Source organism: Lithobates pipiens, unplaced genomic scaffold (assembly GCF_037356315.1).
Source record: "Lithobates pipiens isolate NorthernLeopardFrog02 unplaced genomic scaffold, aLitPip1_a1.2 Scaffold_23, whole genome shotgun sequence".
Lineage (NCBI taxonomy): Eukaryota > Metazoa > Chordata > Amphibia > Anura > Ranidae > Lithobates > Lithobates pipiens.
Window position 1 is genome coordinate 56,114,746 of NW_027507785.1, and position 21,832 is coordinate 56,136,577.

The 21,832-nt window shown below is 45.7% G+C and overlaps 1 protein-coding gene across 1 annotated transcript in view; it reads left to right on the forward strand.

Annotated features, from left to right (window-relative positions):
• Positions 1 to 21,832, forward strand: part of QARS1 (glutaminyl-tRNA synthetase 1) — a 149,241-nt gene that overhangs the window by 28,299 nt on the left and 99,110 nt on the right. Inside the window, exons 2-7 of the mRNA XM_077451665.1 lie at positions 7,054 to 7,201; positions 10,952 to 11,061; positions 12,522 to 12,597; positions 14,286 to 14,350; positions 16,441 to 16,494; positions 21,593 to 21,647. Coding sequence (XP_077307791.1) covers positions 7,054 to 7,201; positions 10,952 to 11,061; positions 12,522 to 12,597; positions 14,286 to 14,350; positions 16,441 to 16,494; positions 21,593 to 21,647 — 508 coding nt within the window. The remainder of the gene's footprint in view (positions 1 to 7,053; positions 7,202 to 10,951; positions 11,062 to 12,521; positions 12,598 to 14,285; positions 14,351 to 16,440; positions 16,495 to 21,592; positions 21,648 to 21,832) is intronic.

Below are 21,832 nucleotides of genomic sequence, written 5' to 3' on the forward strand. Positions count from 1 at the left end.
CTCCGGCTCCGCCTTCGCCTGTGATAGGCGGAACACTGAATTTCCCAGCAGCCTGTGTTCCGCCTATCACGGACATCGTATCATCCTCGTACTACGGACGAGGATGATACGATGTACGTGATAGGCGGAACACAGGCTGCTGGGAAATTCAGTGTTCCGCCTATCACAGGCGAAGGCGGCGGCGCAGCTTTTGAATTTTACAATGGCCGCCGAGGCGCCGACGAACGAAGAGGGCACGGGACGGAGGCAAGGCAAGGCACGGCACGGGACGGGACGGGACGGAGGCAAGGCACGGCGGCGAGGCACGGAGGCAAGGAGGCTCGGCACGGGACGGAGGCTCGGGACAAAGGCTCGGGACACAGGTAGGCTGGACACACACACACACACACACACACACACACACACACACACACACACACACACACACACACACACACACACACACACACACACACACACACACACACGGATGGATACACACACACACAGGGATGGATGGATGGATGGATGGAGACACACACACACAGGGATGGATGGATGGACACACACACACACAGGGATGGATGGACGGACACACAGGGATGGACGGACACACAGGGATGGACGGACACACACACAGGGATGGACAGGCATGTCTTACCCTCGGCTTATACACGAGTCAATAAGTTTGCCAGTTTTTTTGGGGGTAAATTGGGGGCCTCGGCTTATATTCGGGTCGGCCTATACTCGAGTATATACGGTATATTGTTTCCTTTTGGGTTTAACAACTTCACGCCCACACTATAGCCCAAAATATGATGGCTACATTGCGGCTCTTGTTCTAGGAGGGTGTCCATGGGCATCTTCCCAGAACCACCTTGCAGCGTGAATTTTGGGACAGAGGTTGTATTTGGTGTTCAGGATGCTGGAAGTTGCATATTTATGCGACACTGATGTAAGGGAGCACTGCGCTGGGGACACTGATGTAAGGGAGCACTGCGCTGGGGACACTGATGTAAGGGAGCACTGCGCTGGGGACACTGATGTAAGGGAGCACTGCGCTGGGGACATCGGAGCCCCTGCATAAATCGGATGCCCCCCCCCCCTGCAGAGTGCTCCTTTACAGTGTTGTATAAATGTACTGTACTCAAGACAATATGCAACTTCCACCATCTAGCAAAAGTCCAAATACGGGCAGAAACCACATCCGTCCTCATCCAAAAATTCACGCTGCAAGATCACGCCACAATCCGCCCAATAACAATTATTTCCGGCCTCTATGACGTTGCACGGAGAGCGAGGCAGCATCTGACATTACCCTCTGCTCTCTCCGTGGCTTGCCTTTCGTCGTATAATACATCCGACGAACTGCGCATGCCCAGTTGATCGGGATATCAGCTGGAGTGACGTCTCGTTCTGCGCATGCATTTCTCGATGGAAGGTATTATTCGACAGAACACCGGAAAGTGTGATGGGACATCTACAAAGATAATCGGGGCAATCAGTGGGGCCTCGTCGACGCCCAATCCGTGAAGGAGAAAGTTTACTGGTTTTATAACGGAAACTAAAACTCTTAGGCCTCTTTCACACCAACGTGCCGTTCAGGCCCGCCTGTCAGTTTTTCAGGCGGACCTGAACGGGTGCTCCATAGAGCTCTATGGAGCGTCGGATGTCAGCGGTGACATGTCCGCTGACATCCGACCCGCTCCGATCCGAAAAAGTGTGACGGAGGAAAAAGCTATTTTTCCATCCGTCTGCGGATCGGATCGGAAGACGACGGGCACTGCGGTCCGTCGTCATCCGATCTCCCATAGGGGAGAGCGGCGCTGTGACAGGTCCGTCCCTGCGCAGTGTGCAGAGACAGACCTGTCATCTCCCTGCTCAGCGGGGATCGGCGGAGTGATCCCCGCTGAGCAAACGGACATCCACGGGGCGGATCAGAACTGATCCGCCCCGTGTGAAAGGACCCTTAAATGAAAAACTGATTTTTTTTTTTTTTTTTTTTTGCTACATAAAAATAAATAAAACAAAGCCAGTGGTGATTAAATACCTTCAAAAGAAAAACTCTATCATTCTCAAAAAATAAGAGTACATTGTAGCATGACCGCAATTGCCATTAAAAGTGACGGTGCTAAATACTGGCCTGGGCAGGAGGGGGTAAAAGTGCCCAGTACTGATGTGGTTAATACCGCTTTGGGGTACTTGGTTTATGCAGTGAATTGTAGCCAATATCTTTTTAGGCCGTAGTTTCTGTGAGCATTCGATGACCTTTTAACCCCTCGGACGATAGCCAAAAAAAAAAGAAGAAATGAATTCCCTGAAAATCTAAAGATTTATTTTTTATTTTTTTGATCTTGTCTGACTACTTGATGAAGACATAATCGTCGGTTTCGTTGTGGTTTTCCCTCAATGGAAGGGGAGTGACGTCTTGTACCCGGGTGACATACACTTTGTACTGAGTGGCGACCTCTCATCTGATTGTCCTCGGAGGAGAACACTGCTGAGGACAAACCGTTCGTTCAGTTCAGACCAGTTTGGTGCCGTTTCTTTGTTTTGGGTATTTTTGCAGATTCATAGTAAGTTGATTATTTTGTCTCCCTCGTGAGTCGCTCGGTCGTGTTTTCACTCAATAAAAGGACATTCTCGGTTTAGTGTTTGTGTACGTTCTCGGGATGTACCTATTTGCTATCTGTTCACTGCTGGATTGCACCGGTTGTGTCTTCCTTTGTTTCTTTTTTTTTTTTTTAAGTGCTCGACCTTTAAGCGTATGGCCTTCCAGGTAAAGGACGACTGTAATCTGCCAGTATAATGGCAGTCAGATGGCAGAGGTATGGGATTGTGGCTCGGGGACACCACAGATGTAAGATTGAAACATTCTAAGGTTCGCTTACTCGTCCCCCCCCCCCCCCCTACCCCCACCTTCTTTGCTGGGAGAAGATCATGCCTGGATTCACATTGGTGGTTTCCCCGCATCCAGTTCGCATTACAGGAGGAACCGGGTCACTCGGTTTTCGGGTCCAAACTCAGGCAAACGTTTGGGCATGATTCGTCTCTGAAATGGAGAACATGGACGCACCGAAATTTAAATTGAGAAGCCAATAGCCCACGACGGCGTCAAACCTGTGACGAAACGCATCGGAAGGAGCGACTTACTGACGTCACCACGCGCTACATCCTGTTGTTCCCAAGCACGGGCGTGTGTACTGTAGCCAGCCGGCCGCAACATACATACAATTTTTTACTGTTATGCGCTTTTTGTAGTTTTTTTTTTTTTTTTTTTTTTTAACTTGAATAAATCGCCCAATGCGTTTTTACCTATGGCTGTCCACTATTGTTTTTTTTTCCGGGCCATGCTTGATCCACCATACACTGGGCTGCATCCAATCTTGCGTCTGACGTTCGGGACTGCTGCTGTCCGATTCGGGAGAGCTCTCCATAGACACGCCGACTGGATCGGGGCTGGAAACCCATTGAAGAAAAGGCCCTGGCTGGGTGTTAGCCACAGGCGTTATTTGCCTGCCAGCTGGTGAGCGCACAATCTATGCGGTGGTGGGTTCACAAGGCGTGATCTGTACCAATCTGATAAAAGAGGTTTTTTTTTTTTATTTGAGATTTGTTAACATCAAAGTTTTTCACCTTTTTTCTATATTGATCATTCACAAGATTCACTGGTGTTTTATTCATAGGATCTTAACTATAGGATATTTATTTACACAGTATTCAGTTATATCTTTGTCACCTAGTTTTGTTTCAAAGGGCAGCTAAAAAATTTTTTTCCAATAGCACAAGGGACTTATCAGTACTACAGCAGCATTGTCAGTCTGGGAGGAGGGGTGTGTTAGCTGGGGTTTGCCTTCAAATGTTAGTGTATCTAAATCTGCTAGTACATCTAACACTTAGTGGTTATAAACCCTTAGGGCCGGTTCACACTGCGGGCGATGCGAGGCGACACCGACTTGCCTCGCCGCGACCTCAGCGGCGACTTGCAAATGACTTCTGTATAGAAGTCAATGCTAGTCGCCCCGAGGTCGCCCAAAAGTAGTACAGGAACCTTTTTACTGAGTCGGAGCGACTCGAGTCGCTCCTCTCAGAACGGTTCCATTGTACAGAACGGGGGCGACTTGTCAGATCGCGGCGAGGCAAGTCGTGTCGCCTGGCATCGCCCGCAGTGTGAACCGGCCCTTACAGACCACTTTTTGCTACAGGTAAGCCTATAATAAGACTTGCCTGTAGCTTCCCCGGTTATCTCCTAAACCTGCACTGTTTAGGGGATAACCCCTGTATCTGAATGTGCCGACGTCATTGGCACATGCGCCCTGAAGCAATGGCAGTACGTGCCGTTTGCTTCAGTGAGTGTGTTCCGTTACCGGCGGCTCCCGCGCGCAAGAGTGGGAGTGACGTCATTGCGGCTCCGCCCATTCACAGCGTGGTAGAGCCGATAACTGGCTTGTGTTAAAGGGACATCGGCACTGATGATCACTGTCCTGATTATCGGTGGTGCCGCCGCCTTCTCTGCGCACATCTGTGAAGGAGAAAAAAAAACAATTTCACATTTTTTATTTTATTTTGATTTTTTTTTTTTTATATTTGATCTTTTTCATTTCTTAACCAAAAAAAAAAAAATCCCCAGTGGTGAATAAACACCACCAAAAGAAACCCCTGGTTTGTGTGAAAAAGATTAAAAATGTCATTTGGGGTACGGTGTTACGTGATCGCGCAATTGTCATTCAAAGTGCGACAGCGCTGAAAATTGGCCTGGGAAGGAAGGGGGTAAAAGTACCCGGTAGGAAAGTGGTTAATACTGTTTTTGAATAGGCTTATCAAAGCACTGTTGTCCATTATTGCCCTATTCCCTTCTGTCATATTTTTATTTGGAAGAGACCCTGGAGCTGTAGAGGAGTATCTCGTCTCTCTGGGCATTCAGAAACACGAGGCCTATTAGCAGCCCTAGGTAATCTCTATCAGTGTGAAGATTTATTTGTAGATTGTCAGCCAGGACGGTGCTGGGTTTCTAGTTTCGCTGCCGAGGCTGCAGCACTCAATCACCAGCGCAGAACCAGACCCGTCCAATGACGTCAGCGGCAGATGGTGAACTATTCAAAACTTGTTAGGGGGCAGTGGGGTGGGGTCTCGTTTTACAGCCCCCATTCTTAGAGGTAACCCTTTCCATGCACTCGCCATACAGAGTTTCCCTGTTCTCCGATTTTTGAAGTACCTTTTTATATAAGACATTTTGGATGCAGTTAGTAAATCAGTGTAAATTTTTATATACAACTCCTAGCAACAAGATTTTGGAACCCCCCCCCCAAGAGACGATTGGTTTCTGTGGGCCTCTGTATGGAAGTATTTTTTATTTTTTTTCCTTCCCTTTTCATCTTTTATTAAATGCAGGTAACTGCAATGAAACAGAGTTCCAAATTGTCTGTCTGTATTCACACCAGAATGCAGTGTTTCACTGCTTTTTCACAGCTGTGCCCCCCACTGGACATGGAAGCAGGAACCATTGGTTCCTGCTGCTGTCAATCACAGCCTGTAAGAAGAGAGTGGGGTGGGGCGGAGTTGAGCTGTGTGTGTCTATAGATAAAGAACACCGCTCAAGATTGATCCCGCACAAGAGGCTTGATATGGGGCATTAAACAGGGGAGAGGAGCCAGGAGCGTCGGGGCACCCCAGAAGAGGAGGATTGGGGCTGCTTTGTGCAAAACCACTGCACAGAGCAAGTATTGCGTGTTAAAGTAAAATGTTGGCTCCTCCTGACCTTGCTGTTGGCTCCTCCTGACCTTGCTGTTGGCTCCTCCTCCTGACCTTGCTGTTGGCTCCTCCTCCGGACCTTGCTGTTGGCGGCTCCTCCGGACCTTGCTGTTGGCGGCTCCTCCGGACCTTGTTGGCGGCTCCTCCGGACCTTGTTGTTGGCGGCTCCTCCGGACCTTGTTGTTGGCGGCTCCTCCGGACCTTGTTGTTGGCGGCTCCTCCGGACCTTGTTGTTGGCGGCTCCTCCGGACCTTGCTGTTGGCGGCTCCTCCTCCTGACCCATTCACTTTAATGGGATGGCTGGTGATGTGGCAGTGACACAAGGTGAGGGACGTGGTGGCAGCAGGTGATTGGACGCCCACTAACAGGCGCTGCCATGATGGATCTGAAATGACAGGTGCTCTTTAAATGTAAGGACTTTATTCTTGCTGGTAGTTGGGGAAACCCTGATTTTTGTTTGGAAATATTAAAGATTCTATTTAGAATAATAAGCGGTCAGGCTAGTAACATCGCTATCCGAACCGATCCAATCATACAGTTTGTAGTGTACACAGATTTGCAAAACAATGGGATAAAGGAATATTCCTGAACTTCGTTTTTTTTTTTTTTTTTTTTTCTCGTGGTTACTGTAAAATTTATGTGAATACATCAGTGCAGTGCGTGTTATCTTAGCTTGCAGAGCTTGGATTCATTGAATGAGTTTACCAAAAAATGTTAATTTTGCAGAAAATACAGCCTTATGCTACATAAATAAGCTCCATTTCATGCTAAATAAACTACCGTAAATTGTTAATGTTTCTTAAATGGTAAACTATCTTTAGATGGATTTTTACACATTTTATTAAAATGTGATCAAAAATCTGATTTTGAAATAAAAAAAATAAAATAAACATTTTTATTTTTTATATCCACCCTGGTTTACAATCACTTTAATGTGAACCAGCACTTGGCTGTATAATCCGTTTTATTGCACAAATCCATCTGAGACCGGTAAGGTTGGTTAACCTCAATTTTGTCAGCGAATCTGTAAGGTGTATAAAGTTGGGACAGAAGTGAGCAGAGGCCTGCAAACAATTTGTAAGGCATCGTCTGCGCTGTCAGACCTTTTTCCTTTGTCTGTACAGGACAAACTGACAGGTTCTCTTGATGGCTCGCCCCAGTGATCTGATGGGATATGCGGAAGGTGTATGGGTTTGATGCTGTTTTGTTTTATATGGGACCTGCAGTCTGCTTCATCAATGTTTCATTATTTTTCTCCCATTTTGTCTTATTACATGATGATGTGTTATAATCTCAGTCTTGTGCTTTTATGCTCTTTTTCAGGCTCAGTCTGTTTTGGGTCCTTCCATTGACAAGGTAACCGGAACTCTGCTCTACAATGTCTCCACACGTCTCAAGGATGCGAAGAGACTGGACTTCCTGGTGGGCTACATCGTCAGCAAGAAGATTGGGACAGATCTACAGCTCAATGGTAGGTACTTCAATTGCAATTGGTGACTAATTGGTGAGGGGGGGGGGGGGGGTCCGGAGCTGTAGAATGTGAGCATAGTTTGGGGCCTGCATGGCGGCTGGTTCTTGTAAGCTAGCTTTTCTTCTTTTCTTACCCCTATTTCTTTTTTGAGGGAAGAAACGTTTTTCTAAACCCAAGAGAAAACCTTTCATATATTGCAAATTACTCCAAGTTATGTTACAACCAAAAACGTAAATGTATTTTATTGGGACTTTATGTGATGGACCAACACAAAGTGACACATAATTGTGAAGTGGAAGGAAAATGATAAATGGTTTTCAATTTTTTTTTTTTTACAAATATGTGAAAAGTGGGGGGGAACAATTTGTATGGCGCCCCCCCCGGAGTCAATACTTTGTGGAACCTCCTTTCTTTGTCTTTTTGGGAATGTCTTTGTACATCTAGAGAGGGACATTTTTGCCCATTCTTCTTTGCAAAATATCTCAAGCTCTGTCGGATTGGATGGAGAGCGTCTGTGAACAGAAATTTTCAGGTCTTGCCAATGATTTTCAATTGGATTTAGGTCTGGACTTTGACTGGGCCATCCTAACACATGAATATGCTTTGATGTAAACCATTCCATTGTAGCTCTGGCTGCATGTTGAGGGCCTGCTGGAAGGTGAACCTCCGCCCCGGTCTCAAGTCTTTTGCAGACTCTAACAGGTTTTCTTCTAAGATTGCCCTGTATTTGGCTCCATCCATCAACTGACCAGCTTCCCTGTCCCTGTTGAAGAAAAACATCCCCATTACATGATGCTGCCACCACCATGTTTCACGGTGGGGATGGTGTGCTCAGGGGGATGTGCAGTTAAGTTTTCCACCACGCATAGCTTTTTGCTTTTAGGCCAAAAAGTTCAGTTTTGGTCTCATCTAAACAGAGCACCTTCTTCCACATGTTTGCTGTGTCCCCCCACATGGATTACCGCAAACTGCAGGGGGACTTCTTATGGCTTTCTTTAACTGCTTCCCGCTGATGTACATTGGCGGAATGGCACGGGTGCGCAAAAGGGCGCACCCGTACGTCCCTTCGTAATCCCGGGCACCAGTGGCATGCGCTGCCGTAGCTTGCCTGTGGGTGCCGGCCCACTCTGTCTGCCGGTGGCCCGCAATCGTGAAGTAAACAAGGCATATCCCTGTTCTGCCTAATGACATCGTTTTATAGCACAAAAAAACGCAGAGGTGATCAAATACCACCAAATGCTCTACTTGTGGGGGGGAAGACTTCACTTTTGTTTGGGTACAGCGTCGCACGACCGCGCAATTGTCAGTTAAAGTGACGCAGTGCCGGATCACAAAAAAATGCTCTGGTCAGGAAAGGGGTAAAATCTTCTGGGGCTGAAGTGGTTGAGCAATGGCTTTCTTCTTGCCACTCTTGCTGTGGATCTCTGCAGCTCCTCCAGAGTTACCATGGACCTCTTGGCTGCTTCTCTGATGAATGTTCTCCTTGCCTGGCTGGTCAGTTTAGGTGGACGGCCATGTCTTGGTAGGTTTGCAGTTTTGCCATACTCTTTCCATTTTCGGATGATAGATTGAACAGTCCTCCTGTGAGATGTTCAAAGCTTGGGATATTTTTTTTATAACCCATCGCTGCTTTAAACTTCTCCACAACTTTATCCCTGACCTGTCTGGTGTGTTCCTTGGCCTTCATGATGCTGTTTGGTCACTAAGCTTCTCTAACAAACATCTGAGGGCTTCACAGAACAGCTCTATTTATGAGATTAAATTACACACAGGTGGACTCTATTTGCCAATTAGGTGACTTCTGAAGGCAATTGGTTCCAGTAGATTTTAGTTACGGGTATCGCAGTAAAGGGGGCTGAATACAAATGCACCCCCCACTTTTTAGATATTTTATTTGTAAAAAAAAAAATTAAAAAAACATTTATCATTTTCCCTCCACTTCACAATTATGCGCCACTTTGTATTGGTCTATCACATAAAATCCCAATAAAATACATTTATGTTTTTGGTTGTTGTAACATGAACTCCTGTCAGCGCTGTCTGTTTTGATGGGGGGAATCAAGCAAACTTTATTTTTTGCAACTCGTGGTTGCAGGAAAAAAATTCTCCCATGTATGGCCTGCAATTAGTGTCTTGTTCCTGTTTTTCCCCCCCTGGCGATCCTGTCGGTAACAGATTTTTGTCCTAGGGTGACCACACTCACTCGCTGCACTATATCCATGAAGGAGCGGTTGTCATTGTAGGATGCTTGTTCCTGGTTTGAACTACAGAACATGCCACCCTCCCCTTATCTGCATAACCTGGGGGAGGTGTTCTGTAGTTGACGGGTTACCATCAGTGCTGTTCCCATCTTTCTGGGGATTTTAGTGTAGCCAGAGGCACCGTGTTTGCAGCTCAGTACAGAAAGTTAGGCACTCTCCTGGATTTCTGTGAGATCAGAAGGTATTTTGAGCCGTGAAAGGAGAGGTTCTCAGGTCTGTTTCCCACAGGTGCGAACAGCAAGCTTTGACAAAGCATTTGCAGAGCTTTCAGCAACTTTTTGAAGCTTTTAAAGTTCCATTCGGCACCAGTTTGTAAATGTTGAACACAGATCTTAATGGGAGTGCTGATTGCCACTTTAAGCAAGCTGCTATAGTAGGCTTTGAACAAGCTTTTAGAAGTTGTGAAGCCTGCTAGAAGCTTGTTTAAAGTGATTATCGGCACACCCATCCTGCTCTGTTCAATATTTACAAACTAGAGTTGGATAGTACTTTTAAAAGCTTCCACAAAGCTTGCTGTTCACATTGCTGTTGTACAAGCTGATGCCCATGTGAAGCGGGCCTGGTTCTTCCCCATTCTATCCAAAAACTATAAAAATTTTGCTGCACTTAAACTTTACCATGTTAACACAGCTCCAGGATTCAGGCATTTTAACAAAGACAGAACTTGTAACACTTGAGGTATCTGTTTGGAGCCTGAACATGGTTGGCTTCATCCTTCAAGGCAAAGCGGCCATATTGGGGATATCGGGGAAATGTTCTGGCCACCCGTAGGTCATCATACTGTATATCAGGGATATGCAAATAGAGGACCTCCAGCTGTTGCAAAACTACAAGTGCCATCATGCTTCTGCCTTTGGGTGTCATGCTTGTGGCTGTCAGTGTTGCTATGCCTCATGGGACTTGTAGTTCTGCAACAGCTGGAGGTCCGCTAACTGCATATCCCTGCTGTATATGTTGGAGCTCTTCATAGCCTTGCAAGGTTTGCTTTGCTGACCTGGCGACTTTATATAATTGTAGAGATTGGGTGGGGGGTTCATTGGTTATGAATAACCCAGGTTGCTACCACAGTGGGAGAACAATCGCAGTCTGCATTGGTATTCTAAACCTGCCTACTTATGTCTGTTTGGCTGGTTTCCTCTTATTGACTGGCATTCTTTAATTTCATAACACAGTTCTTAATGTGACCCGCGCCATAATGCTGTACAGATCCGGCCTGTGTTCATTTACTCCTCTCGGGTTCACCTCGGGATACGTACAAGTTCTTGCCTGCACTCCCTCTGGGGTCTTCTCAAGCAGTATTTTTATTTTTTTATTAAACCACTAATGTGTTTAAAAATTAAATTAGCTCCACAGAGGATCACGGCGTGCGTACATTGACTTTTCCTGTCCTGTTAATTTGATTATCCTCCGGTCCCCTTTGGCTACATGGAGAGCAGGCGATTTACTTTTTTTTTTTTTTTTTTTTCTCTCTTTCTTCCTTTTTATCCAGCCGCCTTGGATTATGTGAAAGGCCACCCCGTGGACCCCATTGATGTGGCCAATTTTGAAAAAGAATGTGGAGTGGGGGCAGTTGTGACGCCAGAAGAAATAGAAGAAGCTGTAAGTATTGTATTCTCTCCTCTATCGTGTTTTGCAGATGCCGAACTTGTTTAAAGTGCACCTGTCGGGAGAGAATCACGCAGACCACTGTTGCTGACCTTGCCTTTTGGGATTGTTAATTTCCTGGTCGTATTTTGCTTTAATGCTTCGATTCACTGACCTGGAACAAGTAAAAGGATAAGGAATTCTGGCACTCGTTCACAGCATGCTTGTTCTGAGCCTGTGAATCGCAAGCATGGAAGCCAGACACAGCCATGTAAGACCCCTTTCACACCAGGGTGTTTTGCAGGCGCTATAGCGTTAGAAATAGCGCCTGCAATCCGCCCTAAAGAAGCTGCACCATTATCTGTAGTGTGACAGCCCCGAGGGCTTTCACACTACAGCGGTGCGCTGGCAGGACGTCCGGAAAGTCCTGCCAGCAGCTTCTTTGGAGCGGGGAAGGAGCGGTGTGTTTACCGCTCCTCCACCGCTGCTCCCCATTGAAAGCAATGGGGCAGCGCTGTAATACCGCCGGCAATAGCGCCGTTTTGCCGTTTTTAACCCTTTCTCGGCCGCTAGCGGGGGGTAAAAGCGCCCCGCTAGCGGCCAAAATGCGCCGCAAATCCAGAGGTAAAACGCCGCTAAAAGTAGCGGCGTTTTACCGCCCACGCTATGGGCGTTGTCGTGTGAAAGGGGTCTAACTTGTATCTTCAGGCGGTGGTGAGCAATGGCAGCCCCTGTATTTTTTTTTTTTTTTTTTTGTTCACGACAGGTGCACTTTAAAGGGGTTGTAAACCCTTTACAACCACTCTTTGCTACAGATAAGCCTATGATGCTTGCCTTTTAGCTACCCCAGATACCCCCCCCCTCCCTCCAGCAATGGGGCACTATTAACTCAACCCCCTCCCCCAAGCGATGGGGCACTATTCTTCCCAACACCCCATAGCGATGGGTCATTGTTTTCTACCCTCAGAGGCCACAGTCTGACCCCTCTAAGGCCTGGAGGATAGTAAACTGGCCCTTTTTTCTTTAGAAAGTTTGGAGGCTCCTGGTATATGGGTTTGTCTGAAACCAGCACAGTTGCAACATTTCTGTTTATTTACATACAGTGCATCAAGTTGCTTCTTAACTGTAATGCACAGCAATCCCTAATTCGATGCATTAGAATAGCACAAGCGGTGTACTGTTGGCATCAAACTGCAAACAAAGCCGGTGTGTCATCATGCGTTTTCCTGGTTTGATATAATGGATCATGTGATTTACTTCTGAACCTGCAGTGAACCGATGAACCAAATAAAAGTTCATTCATATAACTTGTTTATGCTTTTGTATTTAACCAACACCCAGTAGTCATTAATTTAGGGTGGATAACGAGGGCGCTGGCCATGCCAGCCATAGACTTCTTCACCCGCTAAGTAAATGTGACTTCCAGTGTCTCCCAGTTATAATTAGTGCTTACAATTGCTTGTATTTTGCTCCAGGTTGAAGCCGTCATCCAGAAGTACAAAGAGCAGCTTTTGGAGGAGAGATATCGCTTTAACATGGGCTTGTTGATGGGTGAGTTTCTGCTACGTGGCACAACTGTGGTGCTGTAACATTCATTTTCTGCATTTCTAAGCATTATGAATAAACCATCTGCAAAAGTGATTTTATTATTTATTTTATTTTTTTTTATAGACCTTTAGGCCTCATGCACACGGACGTTTTTTACAGCCGCTTTTTTTTTTTTTTTTTTTTTTTATTTATTTCTTTCAGCTTAAAAATGCCTGTCCATGTTAGTCTATGGCTTTATGCCCACCTAGGCATTTTTGAGCTGCAAATGGCATAGGCGTTTTTAAGCTGTAAAAAAAAAAAAAAAAAACCCAGGACCAGTGCGTTTCCGTGGCGCGGAGCTAGAGCTGTAAAAAGCGAATAGTGGAAAAACGCGCAAAAAAGCGCATAATCGCGTAACATTTTATTTTTTTAACGCGCGAAAACACCAATGCAAAAGGCGTTTTTAACGCCGATTTTTCCAGGTGTCAGAGATAGCTTTGCAGCCAGTTTTTTTTTTTTTTAAACGTCCGTGTGCATGAGCATATCATACTTGCCTGCTCTGTGCAGGTCCCCGTGCCCTGCTGGCACTCCTGGCCCCTCCCTCCTGCCAAGTTACTTGCTCTGAGGCACTTATGCATGCCTGCTCCCTCGCTCTATTGACACACAGATTGCAGCTTGGCCCTCCCCCTTGCTCTCGCTTGCTGTGATTGACAGCAGCAGGATCCAATGGCTCCTACTGCTGCATCACTGTCCAATGAGTGGAGAGCATGCTGCTCTTGTGCACATCACTGGATCAGTTTAAATTCAGATAAGTATTTAGGGGGCTGGGGAGAAACTGCATGCAGAAAGATTTTTGTTTTATCCTTGATGCAGGGAATTTTAAAGTAGTTCTAAAGGCTACACTTCTGTACTTTTTAAAGTACTGCATTAACAACCCAGGTACCTGCCCCCCCCCCTCCCCCACCCTCTTTCTTGCAAGGAAGGGTGAAGTTCCACTTTAAATCTATACATATGGCTTTAATGGAGATACTTGACATATGCCTCAGTCCATTATACTCAATGGCGCATTTTTATAAAGCTGAACTCCATGTAGCTCTGTATCAACATATTCTTTAAATGTGTGTTTTATTTGAAATGCCAGCACTGTCAGCACATGCATTTTGACCCATTATCTTGCAGCCTCCTAAACAGCATTGCCAAGACTGGCGCAGGGAGGGCCAGCACAGGCGGCCAATCGGCTGTGCCGCAGTGCTCATGTACTAACAAGAGGGCAGAAAGATGAGCTTCATCAGTCTGCTGCTTTTTCATTTTTCTGCCCAGTCACGGGTTGGGGAAAAGAGCTGTAAGTGCTGTTGACCTGCAGCAGATACAAATCTGGCCCTGCCAGACAGCGCTGTGTTATGTGCCAGAGCTGTTCAACTCTCAGACTTGGATGGGCAGAAACCCAATTTCTTTGACAAACAAGCTGGCCCCTTGGTTTTTGTTGGAGATGGAAGGGCAGTCATGGCAACCAGATGCTGATTTGTACCCAGTACATCATGATCTCTTCTCTGTTATCGTTCCTTCAAATACTTGTGTGCATGAGATACGGGTTCCCCCCTGTGAATAAATAGGCCAAGTCGTGTATATCTTGGTTTAGCAGACAAAACTGGCGGCACGGTGTTTTATTTTTGGTTGTTCAATGTAGATTCTGTTTTCCTGTATCTGTGCAGGGGAAGCGAGGAACAGACTGAAGTGGGCAGATGGAAAAATCATCAAGAATGAGGTGGACATGCAGGTATTTATTTCTCATTTTAAACCCTAATTTCTACGTCTGTCTTTCATAGTATACAGGTTCTGATGTACACTACAGGTATATTGAATATGTATGTCGTACACACTGATCTTGGAATGAGAGTGATGAAGATAACTGAAGAAGAACTTGGTGCCCTAATCGCATCCATTTTTAGTGTAGATTTACTTTTTGTATCTGTGTAATTAAAATTGCATACAAAAATGTATCTAATTTAAAAAAAAAAAATAAGTTTCTTTATTTGATTTAGTTACATTGATGACCACTGTAAATTAAGAGAAATATTGGAATGTTTAGTTTTATCAATTTTTTTTTATTTTTATTCTTCTGCATCGGTCCCCCGCTGGTTCCAGCACTGAGAACCAAGTGCTTGGTTCTCAGAGCTTCGTGAGCAGAGAGCTTCTGATTGTCAGTCATCAGCTTTCTGCTCTGCCCCCTGGAGTGCTGGGCTGTAAAGGGGTGGGAGCGGCCAGCTCAGACTCGGGCTCGCTAATGCCGCGTACACACGATCGGAATTCTCATCAGAAAAAGCTCTGATGGTTTTCCCAACGGAATGCGGCTCAAGCTGTCTTGCCTACACACGGTCACATCAAATTCCGATCGTTTAGAACGCGGTGACGTACAACACGTACGACGGAATTCGAAAAAGTTCAATAGCCGGTAGCCAATAGCTTCTGTCTCATAGTTGAATCTGAGCATTGAGCGTGATTTTTGGCGTGTCGGAATTGCATACACACGATCGGAATTACTGATAGAAAGTTTTTTCCGTCAGGAAAATTGAGAACATGCTATCAATTTTTTGGCTGGCGGAAATTCGGGACAGCTAAATTCCGAGGGAGCATACACACGGTCGCATTTTCCGATGAAAAGCTCTCATCTGTCTTTTTCTGGCCGGAATTCCAGTCGTGTGTACGCGGCATAAGAGGCTGAACCGGGTGATCTTTCCAAACCTGGACCGGCTCTGTGACCTCAGCAGATGGTGGGCTTTAGCCCACTCTCTGCTGAAAACGGGTCACAGAAATGCAAAGTGAACTGCCCTCCTGTGATCCGCAGAAGATGTACAGCAAAACTAGCTTTGACTGTACTTCTCCTTCCGCTGCACTATTGTATTCTGACAGCGGGAGGTTTCCCAGCTGTCAGAATACAATGATCACTGCTGGTGGCTATAGTCTGAAAAAAAAGTCTGCTTATACTGAATTTCAACGATAGATTGACTTCTCTACAACTAGCCTGCCCATAGATTAAAATTAAGCCAGTTCAAGATGAGATCAAGAGCTAAAATATTGTTTTTTTATGGTTCACATATGCAGGAGACAGGTGCTGTTCAAGTATACCAAAAAGCAAAACATTTATTTATTTATTTATTTTCTTTGATAGAGTGGAGATGGATTAGAACCCGTCAGGTTTGTATTGCTGTCTCTGCCCAGTTAAGGATCTTCACTCTGTTTGTCCTGCTGACCACTAGTCCTGATGACAGCCAGGGATTCCCTCACTTTGGAGGGATTGCCCCTAGCTTCCTATTTGACTATGGGACAGGAAGTGAGAGGAAATCTCGCTAATGGGGCACAAATGGCAAAAAAAAAAAATCGGTTATAACCCTCCCTTCATATATCCAAAGTTGGGGGGGGGGGGGGTGATTGCCTTGAGTTTTTTACTTGTTTTATTTGAGTTTTGCTTTTAAGTAGGTCACCAAAACTAGTGTCTCCATTGGAAAATTTTCCCTCTATTACTTTTCTGGGGACAACCCAAAATATGGGCTTTTCTTTTACTCTCAATGATAATGGTAAACAGGACAAATAGTGAGTGTAAATTCCTTTAATGGAGACACTGCAATAACAATTGACAGGTGTTCTAACCTTCTACCCTCTGTCCAAAAACTTAATTATTATTTTTTTTCCTTTAGCTACACTATAAATGAGCACCTTTCGTACCTGTGTGCACTTAAATTTTTTTTGCATGGTTTGGGTTATTTGCTATTTTTGGCAAAGGTACATTCTCTTCTGATTCCTCACCATTGCCTTTTGTCCTGTTCTTGTTTTTAACCCTTTTGACCTTCTCCTGTTTTGTCCCCTCAGGTTCTACACTTACTTGGCCCCAAGACAGAAGCTGATCTTGAAAAGAAACCCAAGGTATTTTGTTTTTCAGGTATAAAGTGGTCATATTTGTGACACTACTTATGAAGGTCAGGTTGATGTACCCTAATCCAGCAGAACAACCTGTACCATCCTTGTACGTGCCTTGAGGGGAGACAGGCTGTCAGCTGTCCTGGAGTACATGGTGTATCTTCATGTCCGTGCTTCTGGTTAATCTCATTACCCACCAAAGTTAAATATGTCCTTGGTCCTGGACATTCACATGCCTGTGTAAAGGCAAACCTTTCAACACAACCCACTATCGGCTCTTCAGTGCCCCCTTGACGCTGACCATGATGCAGTGCTCAGACATAGCAGCCAATTGCTAGGTTTGAGCACTGTTGCATAATTTTAGAGGGGGGGGGGGGGGGGGAGAGATTATACATTGCTTTCCCTAGGCGGTGGATACTGGCGAGGATAGTATTTACACTAACCAATGGACAAAGCGACAGGGTCTCTTTAAGATGAACCTATTAAATGTATATGTCAAGCTCAGAACATGGTTTTCTTGTTTTTGAATAGTTTAGGAAATGATTAGTACCTCTGTCAGGTTTCTACTGCTATCCAAGGCTCTGTTTAAGATCTTTCCCCTTACTTACCCCTTACTACAGTTTTTTACCAGACAGGAAGTGAGGAAAAATCTGCAGTATGAACATAGAAATATTTATCTGACGGGGGCGCTAGCCTTTTCCTACTTGGTTAAAGAAAAGTAGGGTTACACCAATACTGTTCTTTTAACACTGCGAGTACTGGTACTTTTGGCCAGGTACTCGCGATGCCCAGTACCAATAAAGTATGCGTTTTGAATGTGCTGGGATTCCTGTCCAAATGACGCAAGGTTTCACGCACCTCAGACTAAAGTCATTATGACGAGTCTGGGTTCAGACAGGAGCGGTGGGGGATACCATGGGGATGGGGTGAGCGCTAAGGGGAGGGATGCAGGCAAGATGACAAGTGGGGGTACGAGTACAATAGGGGTGGTGAATACAGGACATCAGCAGTTATAGAGAAGAATATGAGTAGAGAAGGGGCAATCCAGGCTAAACAAGTAGAAAAGTGGTAGCTCTGTGGAAACAAGATTGGTTAATCTGGTGGGGGGCATGCGATTCTTTGCAGTGCGATTTGAGCCCATTCATTTTGTATGGGTTCAAATTGCACAACAAAGGTATCAATTTCAGGCAGAAGAGTGATCTGTTCCCTGGGGGGCGGAGCCGAGTCCTGCATTCGGCCTCTATGGACCCCAAATGCTCGACTCAAAAGCATGCCCGCTGGGGGTTATCTGATGTGGGGAGGAGCCGCGAGAGCCCCGGGGGACCCCAGAAGACAAGGCTTGTGGCCACTCTGTGCAAAACGAGCTGCACAGTGGAGGCAAGAATATGTTAAAAAAAGTCTTCTTCGTCCTTTTTTACTTTGATCAGTGCATTTTTATAGCAAGCCAATCAATATACGCCGATTGGGATTTATTTTTTATTTTTTTTTATCAGAAATATGTAGAATATATCGGCCTAAACTGATATATCTATCTTTTTTTATTTTTTTTGGTCTTTGTTTATAACGCAAAAAACAAACGTCAGAGGCGATAAAATGCCACCAAAAGAAAGCTCTATTTGTAGGGTGGGGGGAGATGAACATAAATTTTGTTTGGGTACAACGTTGCACAACCGCGCAATTGTCAGTTAAAGCGACACAGTGCTGTATTGCAAAAAATGGCCTGGTCATATAGGGGGCAAATCCTTTTCCGGGTCTGAAGTGGTTAAAAATACTCCAGCCTGGTCATGTGAACTTGCAGCTCTGGCTCCATATATTGGTGAGAGGCGGAGGGTAGAGGAATGAGTGGGGACAAAGGCTGGGCCATGGGAGCCTACAGGTGATGTCAGCACTCCCAGTGTTTTCAATCAATGTGGAGCACTCGTGGGGCGGCAGGATCATGTGACTAAGGTTTGTTGGTCACATGATCCTGCAGCTTTGTGTAAGGGGAGAGCTCAACAGCTGTGCCTTCTGGAAGTCATGACGTCACCCAAAGGCTCCCATGGCCTGGCCACTGTCGGCAATCCCTCCTGCCTGCAGCAGCTGCTCATGGACACAAGCTGGAACTGCGGGGATCACGTGATCAGGCTGGAGTAGATTAAAAATAAGTGTACAGAGGAGGAGGGAGGGAACATTTTTAGGAATAGTTAGACTTTCACTTTAAACCTGACAGAAGATTGATTCCCTTTTTACGTTTTGAAAAAAGTAAAAAAAAAAAAATAAATGTTTTTGCTGGACATACACTTCAGCGTAAGGCCTCCTGTAGCTGCATCCACCAGTGGCAAGAATGAATGCACTTTTGCAGCTATGCCTGGTGCATGTGACTAGCGGCAACTGCTTGGACTATACCAAGTGTTGACTGGCTGATAGCAGCCAGCCCTGCTCGCATGTAGCCATTCATCAAGCGGGTACATGGAGTTAGGGACAGGTCACACGGTGTGTTGCAATCAGGCTGGGACACCTGTCCTCCGCCATAGTTACCTATTTGGCTTGTGGCTACATGTGAGCAGAGACGGCCACTGCTTTGGCATCAGGGACTGAGGGGGTTTTGAAAGGAATACTGAGGCAGGGTAATGTGAGGTTTTCGGGAAGCTTTGTACAGCCACTCGGACTCTTCCCTCCAGCCATGATCTGACTGCATCACATAGAGAAGCACATCGACCCAGTGATTTTTATGACTGGGTATAAAATAAGTTTTATGTAATTTAAAAGGGGTTTTATTTAAAAATGCTTATTGATTGAAAAGGAACCAGGGAAGCCAACATAAAAAGCAGGTTCAACTTCGTTTTAAATATTCTTTTGAAATCAAACCTTCATAGATTTTTATAACCTAAACATTGGCTGGTAGTTTTAGGCACAATTAGTAGCTGAATGTTCTTGTTGGTATTTTGCTGAACGCTAGTCTTTGAATCCGAGTGAATCCGAGGCGTAATGAAGCCTTGCACAGACTCTCAATAGTATAGTGCCACCCAGTGGTCATACGGTGTCACTGGTAAATTGCCCTTCTTGAAATGTTAGAGTTGTAAACACTTGGTTTTTCACTTTTAAAGCGGGAGAACCGCGAAAAAAAGTGTATATATGTATATATATCTGTGTGTGTATGTATGTATGTATGTATTTACACACACTTTTTTTTTTTTTTTTTTTTTTTTTTTTTGTCACCAGCTACAAATACCGCAGCTGCTGACTTTTTAAATAAGGACACTCGCCCGTCCCAGGGTCCAGCGATGTCGGCACCCAAGATCAAACCATCCCTCGGATGCTGCCGCCGCCGTCTTCGCTATGGAATTGAAGCCTTGCGGCTTCACTTCCCGGTTCCCTACTGCGCATGCACGCGTTGCGCAGGGCAATCTAAATGGTCCGTGGGGGACGAGGCATAGACTCCCATGGGTGAAAATACTGGTCTTGGGTATCTGTACCCCCCCTGAAAGGTGCCAAATGTGACACCGGAGGGGGGAAGGGTTCTGAAAAGTACAAGTTAAATTTTTTTGTGTGAACCTCCGCTTTAATGCCTTCTATGCATTAAGCTGAAAAACCTTCTGTAGTGCAGCAGCCCCCCAGAGCCCCCCTTTTACTTTCCTGAACCAGATCTTTCCAGTGACTAGAATGAGCCCAGCAGCTCCAGCTGCTGTCTTGGGTCCTCATTGGATAGATTGATAGCAGCAGCAGCCATTGGCTCCCACTGCTGTCAATCCAAATCTAGCGACTGACTGACTGAGACACAGCAGCTGCGCCATTGGTTCCCGCCAATAAAAATTGGTCAGCCAATCGAGAGAGGGCGAGGCCAAACGGTGCCTCCATGCCTGAATAGATGCACAGCTTTGGATCCGCTCGGTGCCTCCATAGCAAGCTGCTAGCTGTGGGGGCACTTTAGAGAAGGGAGGGACCAGGAGCGCCAGCGAGGGACTTGAGAAGAGGAGGATCGGGGGCTGCTCAGTGCAAAACCATTATACAGAGCAGGTAAGTATGACATGTTGGTTATTTTTAAAGGAAAAAGACTATCACGTTAAGAAAATGCAGGTAAAATTAATCGGGCATCAAACTCCATTTCATCACTGGCTGCAGCAGCATCATGGTTGTACCTGTAAGATTAGATGCCCAGAGCACACAGCGACCCCCCCCCCCCCCCCCGCCTATTCTCTCTGCTGCTAACTGCATGGAGAAGTACAGAATCTAGTGGAGGAGTTCTGTCGTCCTCTCTGCCGCTGACTAATGAGACTAGGTGAGGGGAGTGCTGTAGCTGCAGTAGCGGTTCGAGGGCCACACAAAATGGTCTGGTGGGCCAGATTGAGCCCACAGGTCATGTGTTAAACACATGTGCCAGTAGAGTGTCACTTGAGTGATAGCTGTGAGTTGTCTGCTGGAACTGCTAACATCACATCCAAGATGGCGGAACCTAGTATCTGGTCTACATAAGGGAGGTTTTACAGGTAAAACGTGCCCAAAATACATACATTCTTATAGGGAGATTGTTGCTGAATTAGTCTGGTGCCAGGGTCTCTTTAAAGCTTCCACATGCCATGGTGTATGTTTACAACACCTGTTCCTGTAATGGTTCTTCCTGCAGAAAGCATTAAAAAATAGATTATGGCAGTACTTGAAAAGGGTGTTGGATAACCAAACATAAAAAGGTCATGAGGGTACAGTCCTGTTGACAGACGGGACATTTTTCCATTTTTCTACATTGGTCATTCTCAACCAAGTTTCCATGGAATCCTAGGGTTCCTTCACAGGTTTCTAGGGGTTCCCTGAGCTGTTGCTGATTGACCTCCCATTTGATGGTGGCTGCATAGTTCCAGGGCCACTTGGTATAGCCAGCTGCAGGATACCAATGATCTATTTAGATGTCTGTAAGGGTGGTATGCCATTGGCCAACAGTGTAATGGGGCATATTTGCCTTGACCCCAGAAATTGATTTTAGCAGAGCCTGTAAATGATTTGAATGATTCCTCTGGGGGTATAAGGTCAAATGTCTGTCCTAACATAAAGGACACCCTTGAAAATGCCTTTCCTTTTAAAGACGAGACTCCTCATGGTTCAACAAAGGCCCTTTTTGTGTTTTGTTTAGGCTGCAAAGCAGAAAGCGCCGGAAACGGAGAAAAAAAACAATGAAGTTCTGAATGGTGAGTCCGTTTTTTGTTTGTTTGTTTTTTTTTCCTTGACTATTTCTCTTTTATTGTTTTGTGGACTCTCATTGCTACAAGTATCGGCTGAGAAACTTGCCGCGTCCTATTAGCATGCTCGGGGCTCTCGCTCATCACATGCCTGGCATTCTTGTTCAGCTGCTTCCTTGAGACTCGTTGGTTAC